This window comes from Ascidiella aspersa, chromosome 3 (assembly GCF_963924565.1).
Source record: "Ascidiella aspersa chromosome 3, kaAscAspe10.2, whole genome shotgun sequence".
Lineage (NCBI taxonomy): Eukaryota > Metazoa > Chordata > Ascidiacea > Phlebobranchia > Ascidiidae > Ascidiella > Ascidiella aspersa.
Genome location: NC_139449.1, coordinates 30,258,390 through 30,284,324, shown reverse-complemented (window position 1 = coordinate 30,284,324; position 25,935 = coordinate 30,258,390). Strand labels below are relative to the sequence as shown.

At 37.8% G+C, this 25,935-nt stretch overlaps 1 protein-coding gene across 1 annotated transcript; it reads right to left on the bottom strand.

Annotated features, from left to right (window-relative positions):
• Positions 1 to 864: 864 nt before the first annotated feature.
• Positions 865 to 20,154, bottom strand: LOC146161521 (uncharacterized). The gene is made up of 18 exons (XM_083384115.1): positions 19,681 to 20,154; positions 18,182 to 18,274; positions 17,733 to 17,882; positions 17,080 to 17,172; positions 15,146 to 15,226; positions 13,398 to 13,552; positions 11,645 to 11,806; positions 10,336 to 10,546; positions 8,697 to 9,695; positions 8,178 to 8,307; positions 7,574 to 7,766; positions 6,724 to 6,814; positions 5,920 to 6,006; positions 5,235 to 5,387; positions 4,399 to 4,528; positions 4,014 to 4,046; positions 3,835 to 3,938; positions 865 to 3,038 (listed from the first exon to the last, which is right to left on the bottom strand). Exons 1-18 carry the CDS (start codon positions 19,849 to 19,851, stop codon positions 2,856 to 2,858), a joined length of 3,219 nt encoding a protein of 1,072 aa, XP_083240241.1. The 5' UTR covers positions 19,852 to 20,154; the 3' UTR covers positions 865 to 2,855.
• Between the last annotated feature and the right edge of the window lie 5,781 nt (positions 20,155 to 25,935).

Here is a 25,935-nt window from a genome sequence, read left to right as displayed (position 1 = left end):
TACTATGATATAAAAAATTGAAATAATATCAGCAAACAAAACACTTCAAATTGATTTAAGGCCATTGTATTAAAAAGCAATAGATAATTATTTAATTTTCCACGGCGTACTCTAGGATGTTTTATAACTTTTTTAAATTGCTTTATAGCCATTACGTCATAGTTGTCTGAGGTTTGGTTTCAATCGTTTAGCAAGAACAGCCTGTCGTAGCTTGAACTGCTTTTGCATAAACATGTTGTCTGATTAAAAAGTTGAATCATAGTTGTTAACGCATCGGATATTTTAATATTGCGACACAATCCCTATTTGCAAATAATTACGACGAAATTTTCTCCATATAAGGTAAGTCATGATACGCACAATTAGGTATTTTCCTTTTCCATCGAAACAAATTTTCGACAATTAATAAGCATCGTTTCGCTTTGGTCTTTGATGCAGGTTTTAGAAAAGTATCAAGATTATTTTCTAAACACGCTAATAATAATAGTTTATTGATGAAATTGTTTGACTATGCAAATATTAAGCAAACTTTTGGTAAAACTAATTAACAATTTTTACAGTGTCCAATGATTTTCGCTAAATAGGCCTATTATTTTAGGTTTTCCTCGTTTAATAATATTTAAGTCAATAAAGTTTAACACTTGATTTAATAATCTACCCGCAATCTTTATTCTTACAGTTATCCGGCCCGCGTTTAATAGAATTCATAGTTATCCGGTCCTCTATATGGAAACTTTGGTGACACCCGCTTTAAGCAAGTCTTCCAGCCCCCACTGCCGACTTTGTCGATTTACCTGTACCGAGTAAATCACGTTTGAAAAAACGAAAAAGTGTATTGGAATGTCGACAATTTAGCGAGCAAGAAGCGTAGTGAAGTTTCTTCACGGTAGCGACACCATGCGACAAAGCTGTTATTTGCCTAGTAAATAAACAGCTTCTACATATCGTTGTAAAGTGTAAACACTTAGCACAATATAAAACAACATCAATAAAATAAATCAAAAAAATTGAAGACACAAATGTAAAATGAAGAAAAACAGCTTTAGAGTATTTTACATAAGGAAAATAAAGCATAAACAATAAATAAATTATGTATTGAAGATGACCAGATAGATTGATGGAGCACTAGTACGATATAATCGTATTGCAAAAAAAATATATTCAAAACAAATGAAATACACATAACTGGAGGCAGAAAGACCGCACTAAAACGTTACATAAGGAAAAGTTTTACTTAAAGATTTATTGAAGAACTCAATGTTTTGTGCCTTACTATATTGTGAATTAACCACGTGAATTGCTTGTTTGGCTTCGTACTCCCTGTGTCCTAAAATGGCGGAACAGAGGTGTTTTCTCATTAACATATTTAAACAAACAAAAAACGAGCGCAATGACGAAGCACAATAGCACTAACTGTACAAAAATACGACACAAATAAGCGAACGACACAATAAGCTGAAACACCACAAGCAGAACAACCAACATCAACAATTTAGAAGTGCTACTCAGATGTGCGATCCGACATTCTAAAAGTTAACTAACAAATTGGGAGTTAATTTTAAGTATAGAGTATTAAAATAAATTCAAATAAAATTAATTGAATTTGGTTTTGTGACGTTGAGAGCATTGCAATGTGGCAAACTAACGCGTAAGCCGTTGGCTGAACAGGGATGTCCGATAAAATCAAATCGGATTTGATAGCCGATTTCAAGTGGTAGTATCTTCAGTTGTCTGATACTACAGTGATTAAAGAATTTCAGTCATAATTTGCTGTCTAGCGTCTAACGCAATGATTTGTACTTCGTAAGGTGAATTTGTTAAAAAACAGAAAGTTAACAATTGGAGGTAACTATAAACCGTTTAACGCTGAATAAAATTTGGGCCAATAACCTGAAAAAAATACATGAGAATATTTAAATTTCATCTATATTGCTGGTCGAGTATAATGATGACGTCATTTAACAACGACCGAACCACAATACTTTTTTTTTAATATCGGGTATTAGTATCAGAATAAAATGTCAGGTATCCGACTTTCCTTATACAGTTTTTACAAGCGTTTTGGTGGCTCTCGTATAGGCCAGCGGTTCTCAACCAGTGGGCCATGACTCACCGGTTGGCCATGGAAGCCTTTTAGATGGGCCACAGAAAAATTTTAAAAAGCTAGATTTATTGAAAAAAATTAGTTTCATTTGTGTCACTATACCTAATTTTACAGGAATAATGGTTTGGAATGTAAATGAAACGTAAATTTATTGTTCAGAAGCAAGTACCTCACTAAAATGCACGGTTGAATAAACAATAATCTGTTTTGATATATGCTCCGCTATTTTTTGTTCTAAACCTTTTTATAGTTTGTTCTTTAATAAAAAATGATTGGGCCACGAAAGAAAAAAGGTTGAGAACCACTGGTATAGGCTATACCGGGGTTTCCCAAACAGTGGCCCACAGACCTCCGCGACTGCACAGGTGTTCTGTGGCGATAATACAAGAAATTAAAATGTCATACATATACGTTGTACTGTACGCACCCTTTCAATGATTGCCGCAGTTAATCACAACTTAATGATTTCGAAAGCTTTTGCTATCCAGTTTCGTAAATCTTACTTGTTGCGCGAAGATTAGTGAGTAAAAAAGTTTGTTGCGAGACAGAGAAGAGAAACGAAATGCACTTATAGGATAATTTAATTGTGTAATTATACTGCCATTGAATTAGTTGTTAAGTTCAGTAACTTAACTTTAATTGTATTGTGGTCCGCGAAAAAACAGATTCACAAATAGTGGTCCGTGGTCCAAAAAAGTTTGGGAAACCCTCCGCTATACAATATAAACATCAGCTCAAACGTTTCGACAATCTAGGGCGGGGGCAAGCTCTTCTTGAAGTTGTCCAGGAATTCCCGCACGTGACCAAAAAACTCCTGCGAGTCGCTGTCCGGGGATTCACCGAACTTGATCATCACCTTGCCGGCGGTGCGTTTGATTTCCATGCAACGCTCGCTCAGCTGGTTGATGCTGGATTCCATCGTGGCCAGAGCGATCTTAAAAGCAGTCGAAAGGCGTTTAACGGTTTGAAAGCGGTCTCACGTTAACAGTCGCATTTTACTTCAACCATTCAATGCTGAAGACGCAGTGACGTGCAGAAGATAGTTAATGCTTGAGGTTAATTCCCTTTTCTTCCAATTTTGGCGTGTTCTCGGTTGATTGCACTTTTTAATATATAGTGTTCTACCTTCGGTGCGACCGCCCTTTAAGTTGTTTGTGTTTGGTCCCGTAAATTGAATGCCGAGATTAATCAACCCCTTTGCCTTCTATATCCAGACGTTTACATTGTAAGCCTATAGCAGAAGGTTATATAATTCACACAACGGCGCACCCTATGAAGTGTATCCGAAAGGCTTTTTAAAGGCCAAACACTTTTTTGGCGATGATGGAAGAACAACTTGCGTATTTAGTAGGTGATTTAGCTATTTGTTGTTTTCAATTAAACACTATTTTAGGTTGGTATCAAACGATTACTGGACGAGAAAGTCCTATTTTTTATCAAATAAACAAGAATAGAGTTAGCTCCACCAGGCAACATATCAATAGATAGAAATCGCTCTTCTGGTGTAACGAAGTATAAACCGACGTTTCGGCAGAAGATACCAGCTGACCTTATCAGGGTTATATACTAATATGCTTATTTTACACCCGAAGAGCAATTTCTACATATTAAACAAACAAGTGTTTACCAATGGTCCTTCGATATTAAGTTATATGTGAGTTATATAAGATTAATAATAGCTCGTTGGTTTAATTTAAACTTATGAAAAACGTGGAAATTGGTCAAATTACCTCAGCTTCGCTGCAGAAGGCGATGTCTTCCTTTGTGGGGTGATTCTTCTTTCGCCTTAGTACATCACAGCTCTTGCGCACTTTTATCACGCTTTTTCGCATTACTGGCAAATAGACAAAATATTTTAGCAATGATGCTAACTTGTTATATTTTAATCACAGCTAAACAGGTCACTTACTGTCGATTTCGGCTTGTAATCCCTTGGTCGAATCTGAGCAAAAACAGTGGTTGTATTACTCCAAATTAAAACATAAGCAATCTTTTAAATGGAATATTACAAGTTTTCAACGAATGACCAAATATAAATGTATTCAGAAAAGCAGCGATCAAGAAAGCAGAACCCATCACAAATGTTACAAAGATCAAAAATGGCGTAATTCATTATATTATGATTCGTATTTGGGAATAGTTTCTAGACTTTGCCTGTTTTGTTTTATTGTTCTCAGTAGCCAAAATAAGTAAAAAGGTTTAATTGTGCGTCACAAAAATAAAACTTTACGTACAATGTCAAGGTTAAGAAACCCATACTCAATAATGAAACTAGCTTCCTGAATAAGACTTACACGACTGCGACTTGGAGAGGGATGACATCTCCTGAGGCAGCTGGAGGACCTGAGGAGCGCTTCTCTTCACGATTCGGAGCACTACCTGGAGGAGAGTTTGCTTCCGATCGTTTGTCCGCATCACGCAAGTCTATGAGAAGGAAGTTCGATACAAGAGGTTTTAGGATGCTATTTCATACAAAGGTATAGGCTACTACGCACGAATCTGTAATACTATATTGCTAGGTGTATTGCGTATACGTTATATATATTGCATTCAATATAATAACTGTATAAAATAGCATGATAATGAATGCCAAAACCAAAATGGTCGAGTAAATCGATAAATGCACATTAACTGATGTTGATACAAGTGCGTATCAAATGTCTTTATCGAGATGATGTCGATTTACTCGATCTTTTTAGCTTTGACAGTCATTATCAAGCTATTTTAAACAGTTATAAAAATGGACGAGCAGTAGTAGGCATTACTGTTTGGATTCATACAGTTGACGAATATATCAGACATCTGCGATACATATAGAATTAATATTTAATGCAATATATCGAAAGTACGGTCGTACGTGGTACACTTAGCAATGTAATATTTGGCAACAAATCTGCAACCAATTGATTGGCGAATAGACAAAAGGACTTTTTCTCGTTCACAAATGCTTTGGGGGCGGTCTCTAAACTACGTTTTACCGAAATAAACTTTAAATAATGTCTGTGAGTTTTAAAAGTAAAACAACACGATTAATCCGGTTTTCAAAAAAAAAATTCAAATTGTTAAAAATAAAGTTTTATCATTTTGCGATCGTAGAGCACAGATTGTTTGTTCATAACATAAGCCTGACCTTCTGCAAACTGGACAGGCGTATTCCTTTCGTGATTCCCTTGCTGTTACTTGCGTTAATCTGATTGGCGACGGCGAGAAGGTATGCCAGCAATGTTTCGAACAACTTGCTGTCCAACAGTTCATGACAAGCGCTCAAGGCAACGTCGACCTCCTGAAAAAGGATTGTTTTGGTTGACGGATGAAGTTTCGAATGGAATTGGCTACGGGTGTGGTAAATAGTAGGAACGTGCTCATTAAAAAGTCATATTAAGTTATGCTCTATTTCAGTGTTTTTTAACCTATGGGCCGCGACGCAAATTTTGGTTTCTGCAATATGCAGACATGGATCTTATCAATTAAATTCGAACTGATTAACGCTAATTTGTTGTTTTTGTTTGCTTCTTAAAAATTCAGTGAGAAGAATTGGGTCGCCTAAGCTTCCCTGTTTTACGTACGCTTTAGTCTTTGGGTCGCAGCGAAAAAGGTTGAGAAACACTGCCTTTGTATTGTAATAGAGTTATAACAACGAACAATAATAACATTTTCGCTGTGAAGCGCAGAAAGCATACAGTTTTATCGAATGATTTTTCATTTTGCTTGTGGCAGTGCCTGTGCACCACTACTTCGGTTAGGAAAGAAATGAATTTCAATAACAAGGTATATACAATTAGAAAAAAATTAACACGCGTTTATGTACAACATACCGGCTGGAGGGTTTCGATTTCTTGTGGAAGTTCGCGAAGAGTCGATAGGATTTCGAGTCGAGTTCCCATCCTTGGTATTGTGCAAAGCTGCAAGACGTCAAACGGGCAAAAAGCATAAGTTAACGCAAAAAGCATAAGTTAAAAAAAACAATTCTACACTACAAATTTGAAAGGTGGTAGTCACTTACTAGCAGTATATAGCCGATAAATATAGTTCGAATTTCATTCCAATATGAAATGTTCGGAGCAAAAAGTGATCTGAAACTAATTAATTATTTTATCAAAAGGACCGAATCAAACACATAATTAAAATAAATGGAAAATTAAACCATGTAAATTAATTACTTATTTTGAGTTGTATTTGGTCGTTTCAGTTGACAAAAACATGTTTCCAGGGGGAACGTTACGTACAGAATAAGGATGTCCGATAATATCGGATCATTGCCGATACCCGATGCCAAGTGGTATTATCTCGTCCGATATCGGTGCCGTTACGATATCAAATTAATGTAGGAACGTAGGTTATGATTGGCAATCAAACGCAGATATTTAATCTTAAAGGTTAATTTATTCATGCAACTTGAGGTAAAATATCGATTTATTCGAGTTGAGACACTCATGTTGCCTTATTTTATTGCGAAATATATTTCTCTTTTAAATAAATTGAACTTAAGAATGAGTTTGACCAAGACAGGAAGTCTATGGAATTTTTAATCCTAGCATATGACGAAACCCGATTGTAGGACTGGCTTTAGGTACCGTGTTCGAATTGTATCAGAAATCTTTAAAGCTAACTTGATTTACCTCAGCCATGAAGCGGTCGACTTTGGAAAGCTCTTCTTCTCTGCCCTCGTGTTTGGCGTAAATCGCCTTCAGCTCAGGCTCGGGACAGAACCTGGAAAAAACGAGCATAGCAAAAAGTTTAAGTTTGTAAAGGTTTTTTTTCCTAAATTGGTCTAGAATCCTATCATAACGAACATTATTTGCGTTAGGGTACGGGTTAGCGTTTGAGTTAAGGTGGGTTATGCAATAGTATTAAATAAAATAACGAACATAATAATACTTGACCCAACCACACCCGAACGCTATTTCGCATGCACCCCAACTCAATATATTGTGTGTTGATTTCATAACTGTGGTAGGCTAGGATTCTAGACTAGCGCGAAATTTTGTCATGTAGCATGTTCCAACTTTACATACCGACATAACTACATTATTATTAAAGACTACAAGCTATAATTTAAAAAAATAACAATTAGAAAAACCCATTTCAGGTTATTTATTTTAATGCTCGGACAAACCAAATTACAAAATAGTTCAATAAGAGTTTGTAAGACTTTAGGCCTATACCTTATACATGACAGGCCGAAAATAACTGCCTGCCTAATCTAAAAGAGTCACACCTAGGACAATAAGATACAGACTTAAAAAAACACGGAACCAACTTGCGAAATCCAATGATCTGCTCCTTTATTTTAATATTTGTTTATTGTTTTCATAATTGAAGATATGTTAGACTGGAGGACAAGTCGTTTAACCAAATAAATATGTAATTAACAAAGTATTTGTCGTTGTTGTTCAGATAGCATTCATCAGTTAGAGGTGGCTGATACCAGGAATATTCTCTACGCAAGTTCTTAGAAAGGGAACCTACTTGCGAAGTCCAATGATCTGCTCCGTTGAGAATCCGCCATCCTCCTCAGTGATAGCTGAAAGCTTCTTCACCAGCTCCTCACCTCTGAACTTGAAGCCGGCCATGAATATGCCAAGATTCTGCGCCGTCTTGTGGTCCAAGTAACTCTCAGCCGCCTTCCGCTTGGGGGTGCTGTCGGCCGGTAGAACTTGCACTGAAAAGATTTAGAGCGCCTTACTAATGTAAATATGCCGAAACCGCGACTATGTTACGCTCTTTCGCGATGTTATTTTCTGAGCGAACTTCGGAGAAATATTCGGCTTTAAAAAGAGGAAGTATGGAGATACACAAAGGTAAATGATCGTTATCTTCCTGAGAGCTTTTCTATTCAAATTTGTTTTCAGTCAAACTTATCATCGCATTTATATCTACGGGGTTGTTAAAACTAACCTTAGATACCACAATTTCGAGTAATTTAACGAAAATAAAACATAAAACTGATTTTCAAGGAATTTGAACTTCTTTCAAACTATTTTGTTGATCCATTATAACTAACTATGCCATTTCATATTTTCAGAATTCCGATTTGCAAAACAATATAGTACTGCATATTTCTTCTGGGTACCTCTCAGTGGCGTTGAAGTTGCAGAATTAACTCCCTTCTTCTCGTTAAGGGTCTGGAACATTTCAATCAACTCTTGGTTGTCGATTTGGTCGCTCAGGTCTTCCACGTTTTTCCACATACTCTTTGTTATCTTTGAGGAAAATAGTAAAAATGAAAAGTTAGCGAGCACCGCGAAAGCACTCGTGACGATTTGTTGAACAATCACTCACACACGTAGTAGGAATATTAAAGTTTATACAAAAGTAGATAACATTATGTTGCACCTTTCAAAATCTTTTTATTCATTTTTAACACTCACACACAGATTTATTCAAAAAAAAAAATAATTTGCAGGTATTCTCGAAATAAAAACACTAACACCGGATGAATAACATCCATATTAGCTTTGTTTTCAGTTCATGACGGTGCTTGCCTATTAGCTGGATACTGGATGTGTACCCCAGGTGGCAGTAAAAAAAAAAGCTAAACTTTAAAGTTAACAAAAAGCTGGACTTTAAAGTTTAAAAAAGCAACTGGTACCATTTGTTTTGGAACGGTTTGCCAATGAAACGGCCGCATCGGGATCTTGTCTCTTCGTGTCTCGACCGCCAAAGAAGCGGGAGACATGGGACTCGACGACGGAGGCGGTGGAGGAAATCCGTTTGACATCCCTAACGGAGGAGGCGGGGGAACAGAGGACACAAAGGCTCCCAAAGGAGGAGGAGGCGGCGGGATCCCAGGAACAGGAGGAGCGGGACGTACAGGAGGATAAGCGAAAGAGGAGGCTCCCTTATCGTTGCTTAGCAGCACCGAGTCAGCCGTCTGCGGCTTTTTCGAGTTTTGCTCTTGGATGTCTCCGGACTCCCTGGAGGTGCGAGGCGTGGAAACGGACGCCGCTCCAGAGTGGCGCAAATCTGTCGGATGTTGCGCTGGTGGAGGTGGAGGAGAAGGTGTCGAGGTCTTTACAATTAGGGCAGCGTCACCCGCCAAAGAATACGGGTTCTCATCACTTGTGAATACGTCATCCAGCAGGGTTTTCATCTCTGGACTTTCTCTAGATGCGGAGTCGAGCGGATCAGTTTCAGTATGTTTTTCTGGCGAAGCGCTGCCGACTACGGTTAACGTTTTTTGATTTGCTGGCTCTTCGCTCGTTTCGAGCAGGATTTCGTCACCCGTGACGACCAGGGTCTCCTCTAGTGACTTCACACGCTCGGAGAGTTCCGCTTTCTTTGAGGTCTGTCTGAGGAAGGCCATGGGAGGCGGCGACGAGGAAGAAACCACGGCCGATCGGTGCCTTATCTGCTGATAGACAGGCGAGTCCTCCCGTGGTTCTTGGCTCCGAACGGATGCCGCCGCGCTACTCTTCACCGAGCTGGATTTAGAGGAGGGAAGCGACGGAATTGTTGTCGCGTCCTCTTCCTTCTCGGAGGATGTCGATCTGATGTCGCTCAGCATAATCCGGATCCTGTCCATCGCCGCGCTAATTTCCGACTTGCGGTTGTTGTTTTCGTTCAGGGAGTTCTTTAGCTTTTCCATTTCCTGTAATGCGAAGCAAAATACATGTTTTCGGAAATATTGTTGTTTAAAACTGATTGCACAGTTCTTTTGTTTCACATTGTAAATCAATGCCTCTATATATGCCGGTCAAACCAACACCCGTAGTGTTTTCATTATTTAGAAGATAAAATAAGATATAGCCGCCGCCTGTGAGTCGCCTTGAATGTCAATTGTGCCGTCTTACTTATACAAAACACTTTTGCAAAATCTGAAAATCCGAACTTTTATCCATCACATGCTAATCCGCCTTTACAATCTACAGTTGGCGATCATATTAATTTAAATTATTTTACAGCGCATGCGGACTCGGGTAGTTTTACTTGTTGAACGTGTATGGATATGGACATGTCAATAAAGAATTACAACGTTCGGTATAGGTTCTGTTTAATTTTTTTATTCTCAATGGTTATATTTCGCTGCGTTTATACAGTACCGATTTTTTCATTTTCTTCTAACATCTATAAAACAGTATTAAATGTTTTGTAATTAATTAAAGATTTTTAACCAATTTAGGATACTCATATTTATACAGTAACGATGACGCCTGTTTAATTTGGTAGTTGTTGGGAAACAAAATGTAAATGAAAAAAGAAAAACAGCACCGCGCAATCGTTATTTCTACCTGGAAGATGATATCGAAGCTGTCCGTCTTAGTTTCCTTCTTAAAGTTTTCAACTTGTTCGTAGCAAGCCTCCTCCTCCCCAGAAGAAGACGAAGACGAGGACTCCTGCTGACTGTGTCTGCTGCATCCCTTCTGGAGGGCTTCAATCCACTCATCACGGATCTTCTCCTGAGAGCAGGCGAGGCTTGGCCCGTTCTCGGGAAGTCGAAACCTGGGTTTGAATTTTGAATTTTTTGTAAGTGATTGATCAGTGTTTCTATTATACCATTGTTCTTCCGGCAACGTTTCGACCACCTATTTATTTTCCGGAAGAATAATTGTTTAATTGAAACATTGCCTGGCAGCAACAGCATATTCATACAACCAGTTTATAATAACCAGTCAATGACAGTCACAGTTTTTAAAAAACTTGACTTGACTATAAGGTCGTTTTGGTAAAATTACTTGACTTCACCCAGCACTTTCGGATTTTGAGGTAAATCGGACGAGTGCACCATTTTTAATGGTTTAACGTTCTAATTTTAAATCAGGAATTTTCCTTGGAGCTGACTTACTATAATAATTGTTAACCTTAGTGTTTTATTTTATTTAAACACTGCTTCTAGTGGCGCGCTTTGCCTAGAGTAGGGGTTCTTAAACTGGGGTCCATGGTCCCCTTGGGGGTCCGTGAACTGATATTAGGGGGTCCATGAAGGCCTAATTAAAGAACTAGTGTATACTTAAAGTAATTAATTTTTAAAAGAAAACACTTTAATTCAAAATTAAAAGGTTTTGCACTGAATGTATAGTTAGAGACTCCATTTAACTTTCACATTTTTCGGACCGAAATAACAGAGTCATGAAATCTATTTGTATTGTGACGTCAATTTATGACGTCATTTTGGAGCATTTCTTGTCTACCGGGGTCCATGCAAAGGCAAAAAAAATGTTAGGGGTTCGCGGTAAAAAAAGTTTAAGAACCCCTGGCCTAGAGCATTTACGTGTCTCGTTTAAACGTGTCTCGTTTGACCTTCGTTTGAGACTTTTTTGAGTAAAATCGTAAAAAACCATAACAAATGCAGAGCAACATTTTATAAAGGAAATTTAAAACAAATCATCCCGAATTTAATCGCATAATGTTTCCTAAAATGATATTAATCTGCAACTCTCTTCATCAATCAATCAAATTTCCGCCCTGGACAACCAAGTAAGTTTGTTCAGTTTTATCAAACAAAGATAAACCTTTATCATTAAACAGCACAATCAGCAAGTCGTAAACATCGAGACTTTTCGAACAGCAAACAAAGCTAAGGAAGAGAGAGGAGCTTACTTGTGGCTCTCCTTGGTTGTGGCGACCGTGAAGGAAGAGCTGTCGTCCGCGTGGATCGCGATGCTCCCGGGCGAGAGGTGGATGATGTTGAGAGCAGCTGATTGTTCCTCCTCGTCGATCCGATAGTAGGCAAGCTCCCCGCTCCGGATCACGATGAGGCGTCTGAAGTAGAAGAGAAGTTGACATCAAAGGCAAGTTGGCATAAAAGTGATCTTGTGCAAATCGACATTGGCTATCCTTCTGTCATCCTCATGCCGAAATGGGACTTACATACTTGGTATATAGTTTCCATGAAAATCCGAAAGAGTACAAATGCTATGTTCAACACAATTATCATTAAATGTTTAAAATTAACAATATTTAAATGTTTAAAATTTAGGTATACAATAGGACTTTTTATATATCTAACTTAAGTTGCACATACAAAAAGTTACAAAAAGTTCAAAGACTTAGTTAGTATGCAAGTAAATTCAAATAAATAAGACATTTACGATTTAAAGACTTTGTGACTGTGTTGTAAACAAGTCATTTTGAAATGACTTAAGTCCCAGTCAAGTCATTCGTAAATTAACTTTAGTCCAAGTCAAGTCTTTTTGAATAAATAACAAGTCAAGTCCCAGTCCAAGTCATCGGTTGCCCAAGTCAAGTCATAGTTAGAGCAAGTCAACTTCAAGTCCAGCTCTTGTCAAAAAAATAAAACTTTAAATTATGTAAACCGGCAAACTCTTCCGAGTATGAGCAACTCAAGCAAAAAAATAACACAAAAGTAACATATTACAAGCAAATTGTTTTATGTGCAAAGATTGTTAGAGATAACGCAATTTTATAAATAATTGCCTTATTAAAAACAATTTATTTTATGTCCAAATGACTTAAGTCAAGTCAAGTCATTTGCCCAAAAGATTTAAGTCAAGTCAAGTCATTTTGCCCAAAAGACTTAAGTCAAGTCAAGTCATTAAAAAACAGTGACTTGTCATTGACTTAAGTCATTACAACACTGCTTTGTGGCAACCCTGTTTTACTTAAAAATCACTCTTTTTATAGTCGCTTTGACCTTAGTAAAACTACGTGACAATAGTTCTCAACTAAGCTCTTTTTAATTTTCTGCAACGAATAGTACTGTAATTAAAGTTATTTGGCGTTTCTAAAATTCGCCTTAAAAGGGTCTTTAACTTTGTGCGTGCTTTCAAATAGGCTTTACTAGAAAACACCATTTACGGCCGGAAGTAAATCGTTCGATATTAAAGAAAATGTGGAATATCGGTTCAAACGTTGAACCAGGAACAGTTGGAAGGTGGGACAAAAAAATAACGGTAGTGTTTCAGGCGGTTAAGTTTGTTTTGCTCGTTGGTCGCTGGTTTCCAGTGGCTCGACTTCACATGGTATACAACTCTTAAAATCACACTAACAGGGTTTTCCACCTCCTATTATACATGGTTGAATATTAGACCTACTCGACCCAACACTGAGTATACTGGACCCAACACTGAGTATACTGGACCCAACACTGAGTATACTGGACCCAACACTGAGTATACTGGACCCAACGCTGAGTATACTGGACCCAACACTGAGTATACTGGACCCAACACTGAGTATATTGGACCCAACACTGAGCAAAGATATTGCACCAAACATTGGGCAAAGATACTGGACCCAACACTGAGTAAAAGTGACAGAAAAGTTAATAATAATTTGACTTGGCAAGAACCGTTTTAGAGCGTTGGGAAAGCGACCAGCTTGGGTGACCTACTTGGTCCAGCTGAGTGCTGCGTATCCTCCCTTCTTCTCAAGATATCCCTCTTTGATGACGCGAAAGCTTAGATGAAGTTTTTCGCAGGGATCGAACGGCTCTCCACGCTCCTCGTGGTCGTTTTGCTCGCAGATGATGTTGAGCAGTCGGATCAACTAGAAGTAAATGTAATTAATTCTGGAACTGCTGATGGTGGACCGGCTATTAGGCAAGATGCGACCCACATCAATGTTGCGCTTATGAAGATAAATTACAGTTGAAATGTTGTCGAATACTATTCACCACTAAATTTTGATTAAAAAGTTAAACCAAACCACAACTTCATGAATCTCACTTTTTTTTCCCGTTTAGCGATAATCAAGTTAATAAAGGTCCTTTGTGAAGTGTAATAGAGGATCGTGTATATATTGCTTACAAAAAGCAACGCGAGTTTAACTAAGTTCCGCGACTACCCCTGACGTCTACACACTGACATAAATGAATTAAACAACTAAATTCAATGTAACATGTTCCCCGTATTCGCATTTAGTCCAATTTAAACTTTTAGCCCACATTTACGTTACTGTGATCACTAACGTTATGTTTGATCGGGATAATACTCATTGTGTTTTTTGTGGATTTCGGTTCATTTATGTAGTATTTCTGCGAATACAAACGCAGGAAATGATTAAACGCCAGAAATAATGATCCATACAGTTGGCTTGAAATACAAAGACCAAGTAATTGTGCATCTAGTAAAATTTCAGAAATACTCCTCAGTAATTATTACTGATTGGAATGTTTTGTCAACTCCCTAATGAGTTTTTGCGACAAATTGCACAAACATTAACACTTGAACTTAAACGCACTTCCGGTGCTCTGTAAGTCTTTACTAGAGAATATTACTATAAAAAATAGTTTTGTATATGAACACAGCACTTGTTGCCACTATGCAGCGTATTGCTTTGTTGTGGTTGTCAACGTAGTATGAACGGTTTGTGTAGGAGGCGACCACGCAAGATTTCCGCACAAACAAAACGTAATAGGTTTACAGATTTTTTTCAGTGTATATATGTATACCGGGTGGAACATACACATACAAACAGAGTTAACGAATCTAAAACTGTAACGACGTCGACGGCATTATGGTCACGTCGGGGTAAGAAATATATAGGGGGAAATTTCAACCTATCTCGAACAAGCTTAATAAGCAATATGGACCACGAGAGCGACGTAAAAAGGTCTGCAGATGTTTGAGGATTAGTAGTGTTGTTTTTTGGGAAAATTATACACAAAAAAGGTGCTAAATATGTGTGCGACTTTTTGTCCCAGTACCGTCCGCTTTGCTCCTTGCTGACATGCCTCGCATGTTTCATTTGATATTCTTACTAAGAATGCCCGACACCAATACCTTACAATTATGGCAACAAACACGGTCGCTTGATACTTATATAGTTTTACAAGAAAAGTTGATGAATTTGATAAATTTAAAACGTGTTGAACATTTTATCAACCGAAAAACATGGTAGAAATGCGGAACTTAGGTTGTCATCGGATTGGAACCAATACCACCCTAGTATCGGACGAGAACTAACTCGGCATCAGGTATAAGCTCTTATCCGTTATTATTCGACATTTCCAATTCAAATATTCAGTTTTATAGTAACTTCAATACATACGCTGTTATACCGGACAAGCACATTAAGGCTTGTCAAGATCGGCGCTCATCAGCCAATATTGTCATTCTATGGTCCTGAATAATTGATAACCTTTGTTTTGTCGACCAGATTTTCGGTGTTGACTTCTAACTCGTGTCCGTCGTCGAAATGGATGAAAACTTTCTTTCCTTCCTGAAAATTGCAAGCGGACAAGTTAAAACCTCTTAGGAAGTGGGTTTTAGACCTTAAAAGGTTTTGTGGTATTTACACACATTCTGTTCGCTTTGCTTGTCTTCGGTCGTTTGTAGAGATAATTTATCGGTATTTCTCTTGTAGAGACTCTTAAACACCCTCAGATTTGTAACGATGACGCCTGTGGAATTTTTTTTTAATTTTTTTAAAGATACAGTAATTCCAACCCTTGGTGACCGTGAGAAAATTTTCAGGTGTCTGCGCAATATTTTAAACCCACCAAATAATAATATATACATGCTGGGACAGATATTCCTCTTTGTGTTTTAATGGTAAGAAATCGTTTGCTATAGCTTGTTTACAGTAATAGTCAGTTGGTATATAGGTTACTGTTTTTATGTTATAGAAATAATTGTAATGTGTTTTTTATTATTGTTGTTTGGAAGTTGAAACGGGTCTTTCAGTATTTCGAGGAAGCAAAATGGGTTCGCCAGGTGAAAGAGTTTTAGAATCACCAGCACTGAGAAAATAAACGAATTCTTTCAGCAAAGTCCATTATGGAGCGCCCTATTGAAGGCCACCTGTTCGTAGGCTGCATATATAAAAACGTTAAGTGCAACGTTCCCGCCAACCTAGGGAGGCTTTCCAACCTTTTTGTGGCGACCAGCGTGTTATGTCTATGACAGCGAAGCCTGTACAACAGCGAAGCCTTGGATCAAAGTTTCTTAACTTAACTTTTTTTATAAGCGATCAAAACGTAATCCCTTAGCATTAATAAATTTGAATTTAAATAATATTTACTTTTAAGAAAGTCTTGTTCAGAACTAATCTCAATAAATCCAACCACTGAGTCAGGCGACCCAACTAAAATAAAGGCGACCCATTTTGGCTCGCGACTCATGGGTTAAGAAAATCTGCTATAGAAAAACTACATATTCGGCCGCGACCCATTGGTTGAGAAACCCTGCTGTAAGGGTTAATAGATGTATTATGCCGGACCGAAATGTCCACTACCAGCACCCTAAGCAATGGATGCTTTTGTCTGTGTTGCAAAGTAACCCCAAGGACAAGTCGACAAATTCCAGACAGGTTTCAAACGTTCGGAAGCAATCAAACAATTGTTGTCGTCGCGATGGAGTCGTTGACAAATAACTGCTGAACATATTACGCACACTCTTTCCCTTTCTCAAATGCATTTGGCAAGGCGAAAGTGAGACAGGCCGAGCATAGAATATTGATTACGGTATGATTTAGGGGGGTGCTTATACTTAAACGAGAGTACAGGCAAAAACATAGGAAGGAAATTTTAGTGCTTTTACGGTATTAATATGTGAAACAAGTGCATGATTTTTTAATGTATAGGTTATTTGTTGACATTACGCTTCCGATGTTACTTTTTGAAGTTGTTATTTATGCCAAATTACTGCAATTTGCATTAAATCACTGATTAAACAAAATGGAACGAACTACTACATTAAAAGAGTACAAATAAAAACGGAATTTTAGGAGTTAGAACAAAATTACATAGAAGAAGCCTAGCAAAAAAGGGAACTTAAGCGCGAAAATGTTTAAATTGCGAGTACCTGGTGATAATACAGTTCAGCGGAATAGCACCCGTTATTCCACTATCTACCACGTGTAAACCGAAAACCAATCGAATAACGTATATGCTCAGCAACCCAACACCGTTACATTTGCAACTTGCAACGCAACAAAAACAGGACATCAGCCTCAATCAGCACTACGATACGCCGGAAGTTACGCATTAAATCGGCACAGTTACGTCGGGTATTTTTGAAACGCTGACAAGCGGATAGATAAATATTTATTTGAGGGACGATGTGTCACGTTACCTGTCCGTCGACGCTGACAAACGAGGTGAACGGGTAAGCCTTGGTGATGTTGCCTCGATGAATGAGAGAAAGGAGCTTTCCGTCAAAGTCGACCTAGACGTAAGATTTCTATGAAACTTTTTAGGTGCAAAAATGTTTGGGTTAAAAAAAGTATTTTGGGCACGAAAATGTTAACGTTCGAAAGACGACCGCCTGCATGGTATTGAGACAAACTGCCCTCAATTGCACAAAAGTTGCTAGGGTTTAGTTTTGCAATTACTTTAATGTACATTTAATTACGGGGGAAAATTGCATAAAGTTTAATTTGGGTCATTCGGTAATTCGGTTATATTTTAGAATTTGGAATTTCACTAAACGTATTTTACAAGCCTGTCATGTACTTGATATTCTAAAACTGGTATGTTTTTATTTAAATCACGAATATCAGGAGGCCAAAGCTATACCCAAAGTAAATTAAAGCCATTTGGATAATCGGTTAACTTTGGACGTTGTCAGTTCACTCAAAGTAAGCGTAGCAGATAATTTGTTTCTTTATTCTGTCCTGTTATCCTATTCGAGTGTCGTAACTTTTATTATATAACTTAAGTTTGTTACTGGTCACCACATAGCTTATTTATTTCGGGCCCGAATATTTTTTTGCAATTAAACAATACCTGCAAAATTCTCTTCTGGGGGCTTTTGGTCTTGGCGCATTTGTAAATGGAAAAGTTGTAGATTTTTTTGTTCTTTAGATCCTGAGCGATGGAGGACAATGTATCCTGAGCTTCCTCGTTGCCGTTAGACTTCGAGTGTTGCCTCTCTGTCTGTTTACACAGGAGGAAATATTTATAAAGAAACGTGGCTATCAAAACACGTTTAATATGCAAAAAACAGATTAGATCATATCAAAGCAGCTTCGGTACAGATAAGATAAAGATTAAACTAAAAACTTCATTTTCTTTAAGGTGGAAAAGGACATGAACTTTAAAACGCAAAATAAATATTATAATGGGTAGACATGTCGTTGATTATTTTGCCAAAGAACGTTTCGGGATAAAGGTCTTATATTAGAAGCTAAACAGACATCATTGTTTTGAAAGAGGTATAAGATAAATGGACCTACTTCTGATTTCCTCGGAGACTTTTTGTTGAGGAGAGTCTTCAAGACTTTGGTTGGTCGAAACTGATTTTTGTGCTGGTTGTTTAGGATGCGTTCCTGCAACAAGCAAACAAAGTTCGAAATGAAATACGTAGGTGTAATAAGAGTTGTGCAAAGCTCTTTTTTGCGGTTTCTGTATAATTTACATAAAAAAAACGCATTAAGCTTTAGAAAACAATTAGCTTGCTTTGCGTTTTCCTACAGTTCGACTGTGATAAGTTCCAGTCGCTCAAATCATATACTTGTTTAATTGATTTTAGAAAGCGCTAAAACAATGAGATAACCAAAATAGCATGGAAGACAAGTGAATGTTAGGAAAAATCCACTATAGTTGCAGAATCAGTCAGCAATTGCTGTTTTGCACCTTTTTGAACCGAAAGCGTGCGCGGATGTAAATTAGAATATTTAAAACAGGACGCGACGCTATTTGTTTATCTTGCCATCCGCGCAAATGCAAAACGCCCGCTTGCAAAAGCGACGTCATCGATCAGCATCGTGCAAGAACAACGTCATTTCGGCTCTAAACGAAACCTAACCCCGGTGAAATAAACAACCGTATAAAGTTCATTGTAGAATTTGTCATGTAAATTAACGAATAAGCACTCAAAACAAGAAATGCCGTTTATTGACTGGTCCAGTTTTGTTTTACTTTTTTTCGTAATCTGATCGTAATTTTGAGAATAAGGTACCCGAAGAAGAAACGCAACATAAAATTATTTATACAATGGAAAATATCATCTGTTGAAAATAAACTATTGCCTTGAAATTAAAAGTGTTATTGACACGAAAAACTGTATAACGTTATAGAGTGGCTTCGTTTCTTAACCCGTTAACCATTATGATAAACGGACTGGTTTATCAGAAAATTATTTATACAAACGTTTTATAAGTCAAGGTAAAAAAGTAACATATGCGCGACAAAACCGTCGCACTGTTTAGCTTCAACTGCGTAGTACATAGTCTCTTTAATCGAAACAAATAACCCTAATAAACACGACATAATATTATAAAAAAATAATTCATAGTGTGGTCAAACCAAAGCTCGCATATGCGGGTGGTAGCCAATATAAAGCAGGGGTTCTTAACCGGGGGTAGGTGTACCCCTTGGTGGTACGAAGCACCAAAGCAGGGGGTACGACATGTAGTGTGAAATTATGCGCTATTTGGGCATATTTGTTAAGGATGCGTAAATTACGAAAAGCAACAACTAAAAAGCCATTAGGAAATTGACTTGTTGTTTGTTTGTTTTAAATATTGCTGAACTTACAAGACTGATGCATTCAACGTGTAAGTTATAAATGCACTGCGTATTTATTTAATTCCTATTATTCCTATTTAATTTACTTCCGTCGAACATTGTAGACACGGGGTACGAGAAAAATTCACGAAAGCTCAAAGGGTACGAGCGCTAAAAAGGTTAAGAAACACTTATGACTTATTTAAAGGAAGTTTCGCTCCGTTACCTTTCCGTTGGCCTTCGCTCCCACTTCATTCCTCAGCTCGTTTTCTCTAACCTCCGTCCAAGTCACAGCCTCGTCTATGGTCATGGCGTTCGACTTGACTTGCTGCATCAGCCAAAGCTGCTCCTCGTTGCTGAGGGTAGGGTCGCCCCTCGCCGGGGAGCTTGTCATCATCTTGTTTGCCAAGTTTACTTTAATTTTGCTAGTTTTTAGTTCAGATCACTGTTTTGCTGCGGTGTGTACGGCCAGTAGAAAGTCTTTGTTGGATGGTTTAGATTTTAGGAGAGGAGTTTTTTTTTAGTGATTTCACTTTTCTTCACAAGAAGAGGTGAATCGTTTTTACTTTAATTTTTATATTTTTTTCAATATTTTTGAAGTACAGTCTTCTGTAGTCCCTTAGCATTTTCGAGGTTGCCCACAAATTATTTATCAAATCCTTTTTGAAGGTTTACATTTAATAGTACACCATAAACAATAACTAAAACGTTTTCTAAAACAAACAAAAAAGGCAATTGTCATTAAAAAAAAACTCGACGATTTTTCAGAAATTACGAATTGTGTTATTCACTCGGCTTCAGTGTGATCTTTCACGTTGCTTTCATAGCGTTAGCCAACTTGCTGGGAGAACTCTAAAGCCGGTGCGACCAAAACAAACAGCCCGTCACAAAATACCAAGCGATTTCCTGCATAATATTGTTGCACAACTACACAGTAGGCACGCATAGCGCTTAAAGCTGTATTGAGAAACAAATTGAGTCAGCAATACAAACTCGAACAACTCCATGTGCGTTAGTAGCAACAAGAGCACCGCGTCTGACGTCGAATACACTTAGTCCGGCCATGATGCATTACAATTCTAGAGGAACCAATATGTGTCTATTGTCTCCTTTGCTATTCACGTTAGGCAAACGCTCTGAGCATTTGCATCAAGTCACTCATGGCTGCTTTTTCGGTAGGTCGCCGACACATATGGGATAAAAAGTATGGAAGAAGAAATGCGCCGTGAATTATATATAACACCAAAACATTTCGCAGTTCTTTTCAGCGGTATTGGGAAAAACAAAATACCATGGCTAAATCTCTGCGTTAAGACTGACTATTTATTAATTCATCTTTCATCAGTGAAAAGGGTGATGGGTCGGTGTCCACCACATTTCAAAATCGCCACTGACATAAATAACTTGAGCAAAAATGGTTGCATTTTGCGGGCGTTGATATCTTGCTAATAAGAACGTCAAACGATTGCGGGTTTTTCGTTCCAATGCGTGACATATACGACTATACGTACAACCAACTGATCTTCACTAATATGAATTCGCGCGGAAGTTACACAAAACACATCGAAACGCATCTAGGAACACTGGCAGGCGATTGCGAACGGCGTTTCCATGATATATATCTGCATTTTACACTACGAAGAACGCTTTTATTTGTCGGCTACACAAACCTACTTTAAGAACTACTATACGTATCGACTGCTATCAATGCACCGAGTATAAAAAATAAGAAAAGTACAAAACGAAAAAAAACTATTGCTCGCGTCGTATAGGTAACACAATCTGGTCTAAAATAACAAGATAAACATTTAAATATGCAGCGTTTACTAGCTTTCGGATTACAAGCTGATACCTATAGCTTTCGTAATATATATTTCTATTCACTGTGCTGATTCACCCTAAATATCGTGAGCTCTACCTACGTCATTTGACTTCATTTAACTCGGGACCCTTCTAGTAAACGACAATGTGCGTTGAGTTCAGCACACAGAACATCGATGACAGACATTATAGACTAAAAGTTATATCAAGAATAGGTGATCTAATAGATCAGACAATCAATATACCTAGGTCCTAGGAGGAAGTATTAATTGCCATCTTGGCACTGGTTGGTTACTATACTGTACCGGAAACATAAGGCCATCAACAATTATTGGTCACTGCTTTAGATATATATATTTATATATATACATATACTGTATACTGTATACAGATGACCAAGTCAAGAATTGCATCTTTACAGTGCTGGCACGCCAAATTGTTTGCCAAGTTTGCAAAACGCAGGGCTCATTGGCTCATGCCAAAGAGGATATTTAAATTCAACATATAATGTAGCCTATTACAGATTGGCAGCTACAATACGTACTGTATATACACATTATCGATAAGATACCCTGTGTAAAGTTGAAAATATAAATTATTAAAACTAGAAAAACAGAACAGTTTGTTTTAGCCATATTTCGTTTTGCCGCCATTGCAAGCAAACAAAAGCATTACGTAACATGGTAAACATAAACCTATTTCACTTTACGTTTAGCTTTAATCTGGCACACTGAGGAGAGAGTATACGTTAAGTCCACTGCAGAAAATCCATCTCATAAATGCATAATTTTATCAAGAGGATTTAAATTTGCTGGCGTTATTCATAGCTGACAATTTGAGCGATAAAATGTATTTTGTTCGCCCGTCCTCCATATGCTTTAGGTCGCAGAGGGCAACTTTTATCAAACATGGACATCTTAGCGACGGCATTAAACTTTAATAGGCAACATCGAAGAACTTTAGGGAGAATAAAAAGGACGAAAGAAGAACAACAACAAAAGGGCGCAGACTTCGTCCAAAGCTTATTTGCCGAAGCTTACATAGCGGGGTACCGCACATTGGGCTAATCCATTATTGATAAGAAGAACTCAACTAAACGCTGGGCGATGGCTTAACGCATGTCTCTACAAGTCGATAGTTAGTTCGGGACGATCATGTCCGACATGTGTTAGCTATTACTCGTTCCAACCACACACAAGGCTATTGAATAAGCACGGATATCTCCCCATCTGTTTAAAGTTAATTAGCCTGGTTAAAGCCTTAACAGCAATACTTCATTTTTTTATGAACAAGTTCGAATAATTTTGCTTAAGCTTTGGTCGAGTAAACAAAACCATGCATCTTGTATACTATAGTTATTAGTTTACCTTTGTAAGTCAAATCAAATCGATCTTGTCTCCGTATTTAGCAGCATTGTTTGCGCCGACACTCACAAACCGCCTAAATTACAAATTTTCGCACCTTTCGACATATATAGGGTTACACGGGGACGCAAATAAACGATAAACTTTCGTATGTTTGCAGTAAAAACGAAAGCGTTGCCCCTACTTCTAACGCAGGGCTTTCAACAAACAAAAAGTAACGCTGGACAAATATTAAATGTAGAAACATTAGTGCACACTCAGTAGCGTGTCGTTGTTTTGAGTTGCTCGAAACGAAACCAACGCTTCAGCAAAAAATAAACTTAGTTTCGGGATGATAGGGCGTATAAAGGTGCAAAAGCTTTACATTTTTGTTGTCTAACTCTAAATTGGTTTCTCTTGCTGTTGTTGCTATTCATGTACCCTTATCAGTTGTGGGCAAATAAACTATTCCTTACTACTGCGCGCAAAAACTATTGCTCTGATAAGTGTGCTCACTGCTCACTGTGCTTTTAAATGTCAGTACAGTACTGAAAAAGGCCTGTTGAGAACTTGTACGAATTACTTTCTGTTTGATACGCTTTACAAAGGCAAAAACAATAAAGTAAGCCCTAACATCAAATACCAGTGATCGCTTATCACTGCAATAAACTTTGCCAAACTATTGCAACACAAAATTAAGCATTTGATAATAAAAATCAGCAGTTGCAGTTCGTTTATAAACCAAGCCCATAAAAGATGCGCCATCGTGCGAACTACACTGTTTTGTTTTTGCCGATTGTGTGTTTGACCAAGTCTCGCCAGTATACGATTTGAACGGCGGCCAACAAACAATTGTCGTATTTGGTGGTTCGCTAAACGCTCAGCTATCGAGGCTCAAAGTACAAAGGGGCGCTTTGCGCATGATGTTTTACAGTGGCAACAATAAGAAATGTGCGACTATAAGCTACACATTTCCTATTTGACTTACACTTTTTTAAATTGGATAGATGGGGTAAGTCCGGGTCTCTCCTTTGATAACAGGACACATTGAAGGTCTTTAAAATATCTTCCAAGTTTAAGAAAAAAACATTCTAGGGGTGCCATACCATTTAGAGACGAAGTGTCATATTCCTTACAGATTAACTGCAAAATGTCACATAATACACGGAAGCAGAAATAAAACCTTTTTTCCACACCTATACCATGCTAGACTTATTTTAAAATTTACTAACACTATTTTGAGCAAGATACATCAACATGAATTTCATGATTACACTGAGTGGTTTGTCAAACAATTGCCATCACGCTGTCGAAGCTTCTAAAATCTATTGACTTCCCAGAAAAACGATCAAAGTCGAAACTTCAGCAAACGGAATTGACACAGTAGGCTACATCCCAAATATCCTATATGTAGCATAAACATAAGATCAGTATTAGGCCGCCGGTTGGCCATGCTGTCCTATTAGATACCATTCAAGCACGACTAATCTAACGTGGATATCTGTCTTGCGCTTTGGTTTCGCGCAGCACGGAATCGATACAATTAAACAGTAATTACAACTTCACCAATTGCACACATTGGGCCGTATGACCTACACGGAAGTGAAGCAAATATATTTATGACGTTCTACTGGACAGCTTTGGTGCATTTCATAAATAATAGCTTGGAAAAGTCGTCAAAACTGAGCATGTTGAATATCTTCTTTGCAAGTTGCTTCAAAACTTAACACTAACAGACACGACAGAGCAGTGGTTCTTAACCCTTTCCCTTGCAACACCCCTTTGAAATTACCAAACAATTCTCGCGCCCCTTTAAATTGCCAACCAACACCTGCACCTCCTTCTAGAACTGCTTCAATAACAAAACCATTGTAATTTTATTTTTGTGCAAGTAACTAATAACGCAATACCTAAATGTGCGTTAGTTTTCATTCACCTGAACAAAGAAATAAATTACAGTAATATATTTTCTGTGTCTGATTCAGCACCCCAGAACCCCTTAGAACAGTTGTCGCACCCCTTTGGGTTGCAAGAAACCCGGGTTAAGAAACCCTGCACTAGAGTAACAATATGATCTTGAATACATGAGTCATTCATGTTTTGGTTAGTGCACAATAGAGATCACCAAACTTTTTCAACACCACATCAGATCACAAAGAAATGACGCCGGTCGCATAACAATACGCATTAAAATCGATGAAAAGAATCATCCACGTCTCATGTGAACGAAACTAAAAACCAATTGGACACCAAAGGAGCGATTTTTATCGATTGACATGAAGTCTTGGCTATTACTGTGTTTACTTCTTGTTCAATGCAATAGAATGTATTAAAACGCAATAAGCTGTCTTCCGTAAAGAATGAACTAAAACTTATCGAAAGTATAAACCGACGCTAATTCAAAAAAGGTTACAAATGAAGATTATAACTCACAGTGCTATGGCGTTATCCAACAGCATTAACAATTGTAGGTAAATAAGCAAGGCAACAGTCGGCTGCACATAAAAAGTACGCAAAGGGACCAATGCTGTCAGTTTTTTGCAGGTATACTATCTTATTCTATCGTAAGGTTTTTGTTAAATATAAGCAAGTTGAAGTTTAGTGATTCCGACTCAAACACGATAACTCGTCGCAAGTCCCTTTCTCGGCAAACACACCTTTCGACCTCGCCATTATGCTGTCACACTTGCTCTTGAAAACGCCACACCGGTGTTGAAAATCAAACATCATTCAACACGGGCCCTGGAGTTTTAATTAGAGCCCGGGCGGCGCTTTGGCCTGTTATCGGTAGACTTTACTGCAACTGGCAACTACCTACAACTTCCGCGCCGACGAGGCGGTATTGCTTTTGTGGGGCTGCTGGCGTCGCCAAAGGTAACCTGCTTGGGAAACAAGCAATAATATGAAGGCGGCAGCGCAGTTCCTGAACCTGTACGCAGTCTTGCCAACAAGTCATTTGAAATGACTTAGGTCCCATAGTCAAGACATTTGTGAAATAACTTAAGTCCAAGTCAACTCGTTTACTAACAAGTCAAGTCCAAGTCATCAGCTTCCTAAGTCAAGTCCCAGTCAAGTCATTCTTAGAGTAAGTCATCTTTTAAGTCAAATCACTGATATAAAAATAAAACGACAAACTATTGAAATTGGTAAACTTGTCTGATTATATCTCAATTAAGAAATAAAAGAAAAACATTTAGCAATCCAACTGTTTTACCTTTTATGTGCAAAAATTAGGATAAATAACTCATTTTTTCCAGGCATGCAGGTAATAAGAGGTTAAATAAAAACACTTTTTTAAACCCAAGTCATTTGACTCA

Bases quoted from the DNA above. Each gene is read 5' to 3' on its own strand.
- LOC146161521 (XM_083384115.1), bottom strand. From the start codon at position 19,851: ATGATGACAAGCTCCCCGGCGAGGGGCGACCCTACCCTCAGCAACGAG. The intron at 15,227-17,079 runs GTAACGTGACAC...TGCAATTTTCAG, and splicing joins TTGTCAGCGTCGACGGACAG to GAAGGAAAGAAAGTTTTCAT. The intron at 11,807-13,397 runs GTAGGTCACCCA...CTTCTACTTCAG, and splicing joins GCAGCACTCAGCTGGACCAA to ACGCCTCATCGTGATCCGGA.